This window comes from Diadema setosum, chromosome 22, assembly GCF_964275005.1.
Source record: "Diadema setosum chromosome 22, eeDiaSeto1, whole genome shotgun sequence".
Lineage (NCBI taxonomy): Eukaryota > Metazoa > Echinodermata > Echinoidea > Diadematoida > Diadematidae > Diadema > Diadema setosum.
In genome coordinates this window covers 27,550,836-27,563,882 of record NC_092706.1, presented here as the reverse complement: position 1 = coordinate 27,563,882, position 13,047 = coordinate 27,550,836, and the positions used below count along the sequence as shown (strand labels likewise).

The 13,047-nt window shown below is 40.3% G+C and overlaps 1 protein-coding gene across 1 annotated transcript in view; it reads left to right on the top strand.

Moving 5' to 3' along the window:
* The window catches only part of LOC140245272 (BMP-binding endothelial regulator protein-like), a 157,470-nt gene that overhangs the window by 129,139 nt on the left and 15,284 nt on the right, over nt 1-13,047 (top strand). Inside the window, exons 6-11 of the mRNA XM_072324856.1 lie at nt 22-118; nt 4,778-4,860; nt 5,502-5,601; nt 6,204-6,310; nt 11,038-11,175; nt 12,250-12,354. Of these exons, the coding sequence (XP_072180957.1) occupies nt 22-118; nt 4,778-4,860; nt 5,502-5,601; nt 6,204-6,310; nt 11,038-11,175; nt 12,250-12,354 (630 nt within the window). The remainder of the gene's footprint in view (nt 1-21; nt 119-4,777; nt 4,861-5,501; nt 5,602-6,203; nt 6,311-11,037; nt 11,176-12,249; nt 12,355-13,047) is intronic.

The window sequence follows — 13,047 nt, the reverse complement described above, 5'->3', positions numbered from 1 at the left end:
TCATCCAAACATCTTTTGTAGGAGGGTGTCATCACCGCCTCCACGATCCAGTGTGAGCCGACCGACTGTCCGGGTGGAACGCAGATATTACCCGGAGAATGTTGTCCGTCCTGTGCCGGTAAGACAGACCCACACATTTTCTCCTTTTTTGTTTGTTTGTTTGTTTGTTTTTTGGCCCTACCCAGAGTACCTTGGTAACACGACATTTGTTCCTGCGACATTTGTTCTGGTCTTATTTTCTCCGAAGACATAGGGATATGGTTTTACTTTAAGGTTTAGTTTGATGTGAGGATCAGGATTATATGTTTAGGGTTATAGGGTTATGTTTGTGGGTATGATTCATGCTTGACTTTTATAGCTTGCAGATATTTCATGGGGAGCAAGTGTCGCAACAGCAAATAGCATGGAACCAAGTACCTTACTTTTTCACATAGTTAAGAAAAGTTTCGGTTTCAATTAACTCGACTTTTGGCAGTCGGCACGCTTCCTGACTCGTTTGCTTATATTCTTGCGCACTTTCAGTTCGTCTCTTTCTACCCTATAACACAACATCATAATGTATTCAAACACCGTTTTCCTGTACACGCTTCTTTTGTATGAATGTCAAAAGTTTCTGTAACTCTTTTGCGCGGAACCACATCCTTTACCCCTCCCCCCCCCTTTCCCTTCTGCTTCTATTTATATCCGATAGCTCCCGAGATCATTAACTTGCTTATTTCATTCAAATGAAATCCTTGTCAAAACTGATGAACATTATTATAAGAAAATAAGGTAGGCATAAAAAAGCATCAAAATCGAACATCTCCATAGAAGGAGGACAAACATATTTGGCAAGCCTTCAGTCTCTTATCAATCGCCATGATATCAAAAGAGACGGCTTATGAATAAAAGGGAATAAAATATAGCCACTCCCAGGCAATAGTATTATATCATCTGATTTCTGAAAATACTGTATGACAAGCAGAGGCGTCCTTCATGACATGCTGCCGCACAGGTGCCTATATTTTGCATGTACCTTTCAACACTCTTGGTTAGTGATTGGCTGTTACTTCTTGTATTGAAGTTTGGTTGTCCGCTTATACTCTGAAATTGCACTACTCCATCAATTTTTGTTTGGAATATTACATAACTCATTTATTCAGAACAAAAATCATCCCATTTTCTTCTTTGCGGAAATCTGTCTTGTCAGCCAAACTGTCAGTGGGGCTTTAACTTCCAGCGCGATGTACCCGAACTAGTCTTCGCTCGAGTCGACATGGGGCCCTCGATATTTTTACTCCAGAGTTTGGTGGGGCCTTTCAGTGTATATAATCAATTATTTTTCTTATGTTGATTTGTTTTTAACGACACTGCCAGATGTACGAGGCACGGAACTGACATATGCATCTGTATTCATTAGGTTAGTCACTTATTGGAATCCACGAGACACGCTCTTTTAGCGTCATTTCGCGAGACAGGGCTTGGGGCGATTCATTGCGGAGTCAATTTTCAAAATTATATTCTGCCCTTTTCGTATCTTTTCCCCTCTCGTGAACAAACGTTCTGCAGAAGAAAGAAAAAAAAAGATATATGACTATTATTAGTACCGTAATGTGGGGATATTGCATCTGGGTGATTTTTGTTCATGGTTCCTACATGACAAAGTTGGGGCAGGGGGGGGGGGGGGAAGGGAAATGAAAAGGAGAAAAAAAAGTACGTAAGTTTTCATCACTTAGTGAATTAACCCTGTCTTCTCAATAGGAATACACGATGCTTCCGCGCAAAATTTGTTTTTCCGATTGTGCCGTATAGACAGAGATCTGCACAAGGAAGACGCTGCATTATGCATCGATAATTACCCGGCATCTCCGATGGCGCCAGTCATAAGTGGCGATTTTCAATGGCATGTGTATGGTTGAAATTACGAAAATGATTCGATTTGTAAAGCGTATCTATTCTCCGAGCAACCGTTGAAACTGGGATCTCGATATGCAAGCTAGAAAAGGGAAGGAAAGGCAGTGAAAACGACGCTTTTTTTGCATGTCGTGACAGACGTACACCTATAAACTGACGTGTTATTTCAGTCTTTATGATAAATGACCCTCGGCTAAGCCCCTTTTAATTTGCCGGTAGTCAACCTTGTCGGCTAACGCTCTCGGAGTCAGCCGCCCGTTACGAAGACTTTGTATGAAATACAAAACTTAATCTACATGGAAACATGATCGTCTATGTTCAACACGTCCACGGTTAAGCCAGCGGAAAATATCCAAATCAAGATGGGGATATTGTTTAGAGGGGGAAAACAAAGGGTGTTCATAGAGTAGGCAGGTCTCCCGCAGTCAATCGATGCTGTGTGACTTGTTTCATAATTCTTTGAAATAGGGAATGAGGGCATGTTGGTGGGTCGTCGGGGTTAAGAGTAGGCGGAACCCGTGTGGCTTGGCGCGCGACGCATCCCGATACAGAGCTAAACGCGTATAGAAACGCCATGGACAGGTGGCGTCATTTTGGCCCATTAACCCTTTGTGTGCATTGAGTGCTTATTAACACAGAAAACCACTCAGCGGAGTACACACTCTGGAACAGAAAGGGTTTACCATTTGCCTCCGATAAATAGTATTTTGAATATATCTGTAATAATGCATATCTTGTTCTTGGTAACTAGTAAATAAAAAGCCCCATCTTGAGGACGGGAGGTAATGTAAAACAGCGGAGAAAGCAAGACAACATGCAAAGAACACGAAGTAATAATAATGGCCATAAAGCAAAGCAAAATAAGCAAAATCATATCATGAAGTTGGCTTGAGAATTAAAAAAAAAAAAATTATGGCACAAAAAGAATATCTAGGGAATTCCTGCGATATCTGGTCGTGGTTTCGCTTCACTGGTGAGAAACATCCATCGAGGCCAGTGATAAATCCTCCCAAAATTCCCACCAAAATCTGGAGAGGAACGAAACAATCCCTGTTTTAATCGTCAAACCGTGACCGACCGTCATTCAGGGGGAGTAGAAAGACGGGTTGCGTTCTATCTCCCTTCTCCGTGCTAGTCTGGTTATCGAATTGTCATGGATCTATAGGGAAATCCACACAAAATAGATACCTTTCTCTACATAGCTCATTAACCTAGAACTATAGTATGTCGGTGCGTGGAAGCGTGTCTGGATGTTAAAGAGACAACCCCACCCCTGCCCCTTTGTGATCACTGTGATCAATTTCCACTGAAATTACGTTTCTGTGACACAGATTCGAACAGGGCAAAGGCTTGTTGATTCAAATCTAATTTAAGTTATCTTTTTTTGCCACAAACTATTATTCGATATCAACTCTCATGACAGATTTTTATTTTGACTTGACCCAGGACAGCCTTCCAAAATGTGAATCATTATGGGACAAGCACCGTCCTATGGCTAAAGACGAAAACGGCAGAATAAACCCGTAAAAGTTCATTTCCTTTGTGGGGTACAGTAGCAACCATTTATGTATAAGTGACGAAAGCAAATTATCATACATGAATTAACGTTCATACATTATCCTCTGATCTAATGAACACAAGTAGTCGTTACCAATAAGCAAAATATTGATAAGTACCACGCTTGCAACACAAAAATTAACTTTGGAATGTTAAAGTTCCATAATTTTCTTAACTGAATGTGCAATCGCTATTAGACGTAGATTTGATTGTATTTTGTAAAGCAAGATATGGACCATGGAGGGGAATTGTCCTTTAAAGTACTTCCAAGGACGATAGCAGAAAGGTTCTAATTCATGCATGGCCTTGACTCTCTCTTCAGATCCAATCATTGCCAATATCCTCATACAATATTAATGAGAACGCGTCGCTCGACACGTCCCAAGCTATTTGTTTTCGCGTTCGCAATTTCGTGTGAAGTAATTTTCTCCACGCTGTAAGTTATTTCATTTCTGAATACATAATACAAAAGTGAAAGACGCTGGGAACAGGAGAAAATGAGAATAGGGTAAAGAATAGAGCATGAATACAACTCACAGATTGGAACAATCATGAGGGTTCAAGTGCTCATCAGTGATTGGATGAAAAAGTTATCAAAGTCAGCCGCTATTCGAGGATAAATATAATATGTCATTCTTCTTCCAGTTGCTTCCAATCGCGATAGAAGAAGAACGATCCAGGGGGCAAGGTGGAGGAGTTTTAGGCTTTCTTTTTTTCTCATCCACTGATTTTGCAATAACTTTTTTTTTTCGGAAGATCTTGCTGAGCAATGGTGTGTAAGAACTGGATACGATGTTATCAGACAGTTTAAATTAGAAGCGTTTAATCTCTCGTGAGAACATGCATCTATAGTCATTTCATTTTCTCCTCTTGTTTTGTCATTTAATTCACTTTGTTTTTGACAGAAGTAATTAGTATGCAGCGTGTTTCGACAGCGGTGCAAGCGCATGCCGCTACCAAATATGTGCAAATGACAAATGATGAGTAATCTATCGTAAAATTAACTCCATTCTTGTCAATTTTGAGATATTTGCGATTAAAACTGCTAAAAACATGTTAAGAATATGATATTTGTTAAGAAAATGGCAAGAAAATCATAAGAAAATATGGGATAGTTTTAATCATTACTTCAAGAATATTCCTTGTTATGTTGCAAGTGAGGTATGACATGAAAGGTTTTTTATCATGCTCTGCTTGATAATGGACAAACTCTAGAATGTTTAAGGTTTGCGCTTAACCCGTTTTGTGGTCAACCTCTTCAAATTATTTCTGGCGTTGAGGATTCATCTGTTTCTCGATTTATATTTGCCTTTTTTTTTCTGGACAGGGTGTATGGTGGACGGCCAGCACATAGCAGAGGGAGAAACTTTTCACAGGGACTCCGATCCCTGTACAGAATGCACCTGCCAGGTAAAAAGAAGACGATTGAGTCAGGAAAATTAGGCTAAGAAGCAATGAACAAAGCAAACGATAAGCTATTTTGAATGACCCTTTTGTTGCTAAAGTATAAATTTTGTTTATTATTCACGTTATGAAAAACAAAATGACATTGCTGTGTTATAGTCATTTTAATTCAGTTATGTATGTATTTTTTTTTCATTTTCTGTGAGAAAGGCAGAAAGATAGAAAGAGAGAGGGTGAGAGACTAAAAAGAGCTTATATAATTATGATTTTAGACTGGAAGACATGGTGAGCTTCTGATGCCTTATTTAATTGAGATTGCTAAATATCTTTACTTCATCCATGACAAATGCACGTCACGGTGTGTCAGTACCAACTGGGCACGTGATGGGAGAGGCACTTGGACGTAAGCCGTTATTGTTTGATGAATGCTGAAAATGTATTTCCAACATCTAGCCATATAGGAGATAATAGTTCCATCTACCATGTCTGTACACGCGTTTATATTATGCAGAAGAATAGGCGTCGGTGACACTTCTGACAAAGACTAGATTTGATGCAGTCTAATTCCTTGTAATATTGAAAAGATAGATTACTGTGGTAATACATTTTGTTGTGCATCTTATTCCTTTTCCCTCCATACCCTCCAGAATGGCAGAGTCACGTGTTCAAGACAAACTTGCCCTGTTCTTTCTTGTCCCAAATACCAAGTGGACACACCAAAAGGCCAGTGCTGTCCAAAGTGTGTAGGTAAGTTGTAGCTATCGCTAAGTTGAGAATCAAAATTTCAGTCCCATGAGCTGTCTGTGAAATCGTTTCCCTTGGTTCGTCCACTAAATGACATTTTACGGCAGCTTTATGGTATGCCAAATGATGACACGTTATCTTTCCCTATGAATGAAAATGATGTTGAAACTTCATCTATCCCAGGACCGTGTATCCCCGATAGAATGCGATTTTCGGCTTCAAGTCCCTTCCCACGAAAATCATGAGACGATTTCGATCAAACAGTTCAGAGAAGGTTCATCCAATGTTAATGTTAAGCTGTTATTCCCTAGTTTTATTTCTAGGTTTTAATGCACTGATAGGACGGATCATCAATGCCCAAAGGATTGATTAATCCCCTTTTTGTATAGGAATGCTAACGGGGTACCGATCACAAATTTTCTCAGAATATTTCAAATGACGCTATCATCAAAGATAGAATTGGATTACACAACATGACCGATTGTGAGTGACCTAAAGGATTCCTAAAATCAGTAGTGAAATCATTCATTTTTTTTCTTTATTATTTCTCTTGGTGATCCTTCAAAATTTTTAATAATCACTTTCCTTCTTTTCTTGTACTCCAGCTCAGAGAAAAGTATTCGATCTGGGGGATAGATGCCTCTTCCAGAACCAAGTCTTCGACGCCGGGGAGACAGTATTCAAGGACAAGTGCACAAAGTGTGTTTGCCTGGTGAGTTAATGAAGGGAGTCAAGCAAAGAGAGGGGGACTGTACAGGGAAGATCATAAATCCGCATCATATTTCCTCCCTAGATAACAAGCCTTTCCTCTTCAAATTACGGCGTTTAATTAGTTGACGATGTGTGTGTGGTGGGGGGGGGGGGGGGAGAGGAGGGGGTGGATGTGTATCCCTCCATGTCGTGGGCCCCAGACGGATGAGAAAGACGAAGGACAGGGGGATCCCCGCTTGTCCTATGAAGGGTGAACGACTCTGAAATAATGATAATTGATGGCCCCAAACACACACACACACACACACACACACACACACACACACACACACACACACACATACGCATTATAATTATGCAACTGGATGCTATGATGTGAATCTGTTTCACAGTCAACCACTTGAACAGTTTCGAATCTTCTGCATGCTATCTATTAAAGCTCAGCTCCATTTAATGCCGCACTGCATAATTGTCGTCACGTATTTGATGAGTGTTCAGAATTAATGATTCAACAATTTTGCAGCTGAGCTGTGTCTTTTCAGAATGCATCAAAAAATTATCATTGTGATAGACTAGAATTTTTCCCCTTCATCATTATCATGAAGACACATATAACTTGATCGCTAAAATTCCTTATACATAATATCATAATCACTGCAGATTCAAACCGATCGAGATTATTTTATCTACCTGCGACAGTCTTCCTACGTACATAATGAGATGCATTCAGTGAGAGAGCAGATGTTAATAAAACGGAAGAAAGAAGGGGAATAATCGTTCCAAAAGAGTTGACGAGCGGTGTCAGTTATCGTCAAAGAACAAGAGGTCAACAGCTAAAAAATACAGGCTTCTGTTCCGTTCATGAGGAAAGCAAACATAACCTTCACCTCTTTCACCGGAATTGTCGAAATTGAAAGAGGATTAGTATGACCTACTCTAAGGAGTGCAGTAAAGAGCACGTTCCAGTATGAATTGGGGTCATTTTTCTTCTTCCTTTTTAACACGGTAAGCATGACTCGTAATTAAAGTCGAGGGTAGTAGGATCGTGATCAATGGCTGACTCAGAAATGGGCGTGCGTCAGGTTCAAAACTCCGTCTTCAGGTGTACGAGCGAGGCGTGACGTAAGCAGAATGGCAAGCAGGTACTTGACCGCCAGGCGACGTGCCCCTTCAATTCAGTTTACAGCTTTGTGTGAGTTCGCGCGACCGTGTTTCTGTGTATCACGAGTGTACGTATAATGCTGTGTGTGTGCGCGTGCGTAAGTTAACTTGTATAAAAATTCATTTGGCAGGTGAGGTCGGATTAGTAGGTCAAACTCGTAATCCGCTGGAACGCATGACCTAGACTGAGATTATAGTAATTACAATAAAAAGACGTTGGTCATCCACATTCTAAGCATAAGATGATTCATCAAGAAAACGTCTCGGAGGAACAGGAAATCCTCCGCGCAACGCATCCTGGGAGAAAAATGGAGTCGTATTCAAAATTAATTGTAAGCTCCATGCACTTATGGTATCATAGCGAAGGCGTACGATAATGCCATTGATATAATCACTTCATTGCTGATTATTTAATCTTATCGAAATGATAAAAAAGAATAATGAATGTAAAAAAAAAAATAATAATAATTTTATTTTCAGCGTTACAATCTTCTGGGCTTCGGGCCATCACACTTCCACTACAAGGACCTATAAACCTGAAGTCTAATGAGTTGCAATTGGAAATAAAGACAGTGTTGCACTGTCTCTTGCCTCGAAGAGAAGAAAAGTGTCGCTGAGAATGTTAATTTCAATGAAAGTAGGGGACGCTACGTAGTTCTTTTTGATTGATAAACGGTCGATTCTACTCATTACGAAGTCCTCGGGACCAGTAAAGTTCTTTGGTTATATCGAAATTTCGTTATAACAGAACAAATACACAATATGAAGGGGGGGGGGGAGACATAGAGTGGATAACGTTGGAGCCTGATTTTTTTACTTCGATGTAACTGGAATGTTGTTCTAACTTTTTTCGTTATACATGTAACGGGAGTGCACTGCAACTATGCAACTATGATAATTCGGTGCGTTTGCATAATGCTTCGATTTCTTAAATGAAATTGATTCATCCAAAATGAAATCTTACAGTTAAGGACTAATCGTCAAATCAACGAGGTCATCACTCTACACTGAGTGACCAATTACACATTTGACGGAACTGATGTCCATAAAACGTGGTCTAGGCATGCTTCTTCTTCTTCTTCTTCTTCTTCTTCTCCTTCTTTTTTTTTCTCTCTCTCTCTCTCCTGCAATGTAACGGCCATCGCAATTCTGTTGGATGTAATAATTCCCCTGAATGAATTAATCCTTGCTTCATTCTGCTCTTACGTTACGAATTGTTTCCAAAACAACTTCTTTATAAGTACCATCCTTCCTTATATCATAGCCCGCACCCTAAACGTTAGCCCCGGGCATCGAAACAACGTAGGATGATCATAATCCCATACGTCAATTATCACGTCGGATATGAAAATGACTAACCGCAGCCAACGGTCTCGGTTCGTCGTATTGAGTGATATCATAATTTCTTCTCCCAGAGTATTTCCCTTTTCTGAGTAGTAATCCTCCCGTGGAGCCCTGAGGGATGGCCACCATGTAAGCGACCTTGTAAAAGTTAAAAAACAATATCAAAGCAAGAGCCTACAGCTTGTCAAAGCAAGTCCTGTTAAAGGAGAATTCCGGCTGATTTTAAGACTCTTACATTTAAACAGTTAGGAACTGGTTATAATTGTACTGGGTAGGCCTACAGAGCTTGAGAATTTATAGTAATTGGGATGTGGAATTTCATGAATTTGAATAACAAAGCAGTACCCGCTGCATGCTATAAGGATTAGAACCAACACTTGCTGTCGGGCGAAAGCTCGGTGATCTAGTGGAGATGACGCCTGTCCGGTGATCAGGAGGTCGTAGGTTCGAATCCTGCTCGAGTATGTACGCCCATGATTTTTTATCATGGCTACTACTAAAACACTGATCAATTAAGTGCTTATTTACGTCGATGTAGGGCAATTTGTCAATCAGTTGCAAAGGAATAAGAATGTTTTCAAAATTTAACGAATCACAATGAACAAGGATGGTGACATAGCAGCCTCACCATAGGAATGAATGAGTGGGGTTTCGAGGAAGCAGAACAAAAGAAGAAAAGATGCATAAATTCTACACAGGTGACCTAATGATTTAACCAAGCGGTATTGTAATAGAATCCCACTGCTGTTTGAGGTTCCTACTCATACATTCTTATGGTGCATTCTTATCGTAAAGCTCTCACCTCGTTCAGTGTAATTTGTTTGGTGTTTTTCTTTTCAGAATATTGGTTTCTCTAAACATGTTTTGGAGCTGCCAATATACGTACTTCGTGATGTGAAATTATGGAAATCACCTGGACTTCTTCTAAAGGCATTATTTATCACTTGCAGATGAAACAAAAACCCAGCTTTAGTGCTTAAAAATAGTTATACAATGTGAAGGCAGGGAAAGAAACAACCAATGTGAAAATGTCAGTCAGTCTAATCAATGTTAAATGTTATGAAATGTTATGAAATATACAAAATGTGAACAATAGCTATGATAAAAATTCTCTGGATTAAAACGTCAACAGTTTGTTGAGAAAAAAAAATAGTTAATCCTTATATTTTATGCTTTATTGCGAAATCTTTATAATTACGGCAGGATGTTTTGTGATACAACTGTTCTACACCAATATGCATCAAATGTGATAACTCGATTTTCTTTAATCACTGCTCCCAATGGAAAAAAAAAGAAGATATGTTTAACTCAAGACGTTTCGCTGTAACCGATCTAGAAAGTACATATCATAGAAATCACTGTTTAAGAGTCGACTTCAGTGTTCTGCTCTGAATGCTGGGGCGCGATTCTCAGCCCTAGTGCAAAACGCAATGGGATCACTCAGCGCGCTCTCTTTCCGAGTGTAGATTCCGCGCTGGAGCGGAAGACGAGCAGTTTCGCAACCGATGAGTTTCAGCGCTGATAGTAATTTGCCGTGGCTTGTTGCCTACATTCTTCTTTTGTCCTGTTTTCTTCTCCCACCGTATCTTGAGGAATTTGAATGGGCGACCTGTCAACTTGTTATTCCCCCTGTGTATTTGAGATGCAGGGTTTAACTTGAGTCAACAACATTTGAAACATGTTTCGTGTCGGCGTCACCTCATCGTTGGAAATTGTCAGTTAATAAGATATCAAGTTATGCTTCTTTGTAATGACTACCACCTGTGGTCAACACTTAAATAATTATCGATGAAAGCGATACGTATTCCCACTCGAAGCCGTAAATTGGCAACACTACGAGTTTTCAACACCCTGTTCACAGTCTCTTAAAGAGATTAAATTTTGCATAAGTAAAAACAGAGATTGATTCACTGACGAAAGTGGTAACAGGATGAACATGGATGGTGTGAGAAGCAAAAGAAATGACACATTTACCAGATTTCACAACCATTCTGTCATCCTCAGCTATTAAGCGTATCTATCTCTATTCTGTAATTAGAACACATAATTTCATATTCAACCGCATGTATGTATATTCAATAAAGAAGAATAGACATATTAATATGTCTATGTCTCTGTGTGTGCCGATGTATCTATGGTGCAACACTTGAGTGACACAGGCTAATATCAATCCAATTATTACCCTAAGTGGCCTACATTTCTCGTCCTATTTGTCGTGCACAGGAATCGACGGTCATGTGTCACCGGGAAACGTGTCCGTCAGCTCTGAACTGTCCGTCCGGCCACGTAGTGCACGAGGAAGGGGACTGCTGCCCGCGATGTGAGCCCCTCGTCTGCGAAGTCAATGGGACCAAATATCAGGTGGGGACAGGATAATGCTCCGACGCGCGTAGACAGTAACATCAAGCGGCATTAGGATCATGAGACTACGCAATGAAGCGATCTATCATCCTAATTGAGATCTTCATTTGCAGTAGCGTCGTATGTTCCTATGTGTTTCTAGTCTCTTCGTCCTCCTCTTCTTTCTCATCTCCATCTATCTACCTCTGTATCTCCCACTTTCTCCCTCTGTCTATATTATATCTGTGTCTTCTCCTCAAGCAGTAGTTCAACGTAAAATGTTGACAGCAATTAAAGAAATCTGCAGCATATTACTTTTCGTATCTCTTTACCGTTATAGATGAAATCGAGCTGTGTTGAAAAACACGCCTAATTTCATCCCTAGCTTTCAGGTGAAGTGTCTTTGATGTGTTGACACGAGAAAACGAGCTCCAACTGCGAACAAGAACTCAATGTCGACATCAATATCATCCTTTAGTAATGCTAGCTTGTATAATCAATGCAGCCATGCTCGTTGATATTATTACCGTATCCACCACCACCACCACCACAACTATCACCACCACCATCACCATCACCATCACCATCACCATCACCATCACCATCACTACCCTCATCACCATCACCATCACCATCACCATCATCACTATCACCATCACCATCACCATCACCATCACCATCACCATCACCATCACCATCACCATCACCATCACCATCACCATCACCATCACCATCTTCATCACCATCTTCATCACCATCACCATCACTATCACCATCACCATCACTTTCACCATCATCAACACCATGACTGGCATCACCATCACCATTATTGTTTTTTTTTTTCATCTTTTCGACAGTCACCATCATCATCATAATCATTATCATTGCCAGTTTTTGCAACACCATTATCAGCATCATTGGTGATGTATAGTGCTATGATTATATGACGCATTCTTTGCGACAATTACTTTTTGCGATTTGCTGTGTTTGCAAGTTATACGTTTCTATGACAGCATCATTCTGTCTAAGCGAAATTACTGACATCGACTGCTGTGATCTCATGCTATCATTTTCTTTTTTCTCCTCCCATCCAAGGATGGTGACGTATGGCACCAAACCGTGTGTGAATTCTGCAGCTGTAACGATGGCGTCGTTCATTGTCGTGTCGAGGAGTGTGCGAGAAACCTGACATGCGAGTCGGTGAGTCACTGGGTCGGATGGGGGCGAACGCAACTAGGCCGAATCGAAGGGTTGAAAATGAACACTGCTCCGGGACTCAATACCTCACAACAACGCCTAATCAATCCATGAAATTACTCGCCCCCATAGGCGTTGTCATCCCGCCACATCGAGCTATTGACTTTCCTTAGTTTGCATCTTTTTGAGAAAAAAAAAAAAAACCCGAAGAAGAACTGACTGGATCATTTGTCATACCCACCCAGGGCATCTCAAATTATCTCTTTCTTCTTCACACGATCTCAATTTCTCCCACCTAGACCTCAATTCTCTTTTAGCTAGTCTCATCACATTCTTTATCACAATCATTTTTTTTATTATTTGTTTTTACACGACCTTTAGTTCCCACTGAAACCTACTTTTAATTAAACTTGTTCTGGGTGTGTTCTGGGTGTGTTTATGTCTGTGCGTGTGTCGCGGTCTCTAAGAATACTTTCAAAATAATTATAAGAACATTTTCTTTTCGACCAACAAATAGATAAACTAACAAACAGACACAGACGTTTTTATTCAACCAAGACATAGTCCTTGAACTAGAAAAACCTTAAGTCCCGTAACATTCCGGGTAGCAATGGCTGCTATTGATGCTATCTATCAAAGTTAGCCAAATTGAGCCACAGAGCTGGCAAGTCAGCTCCCATTCTCAGACGATATGAG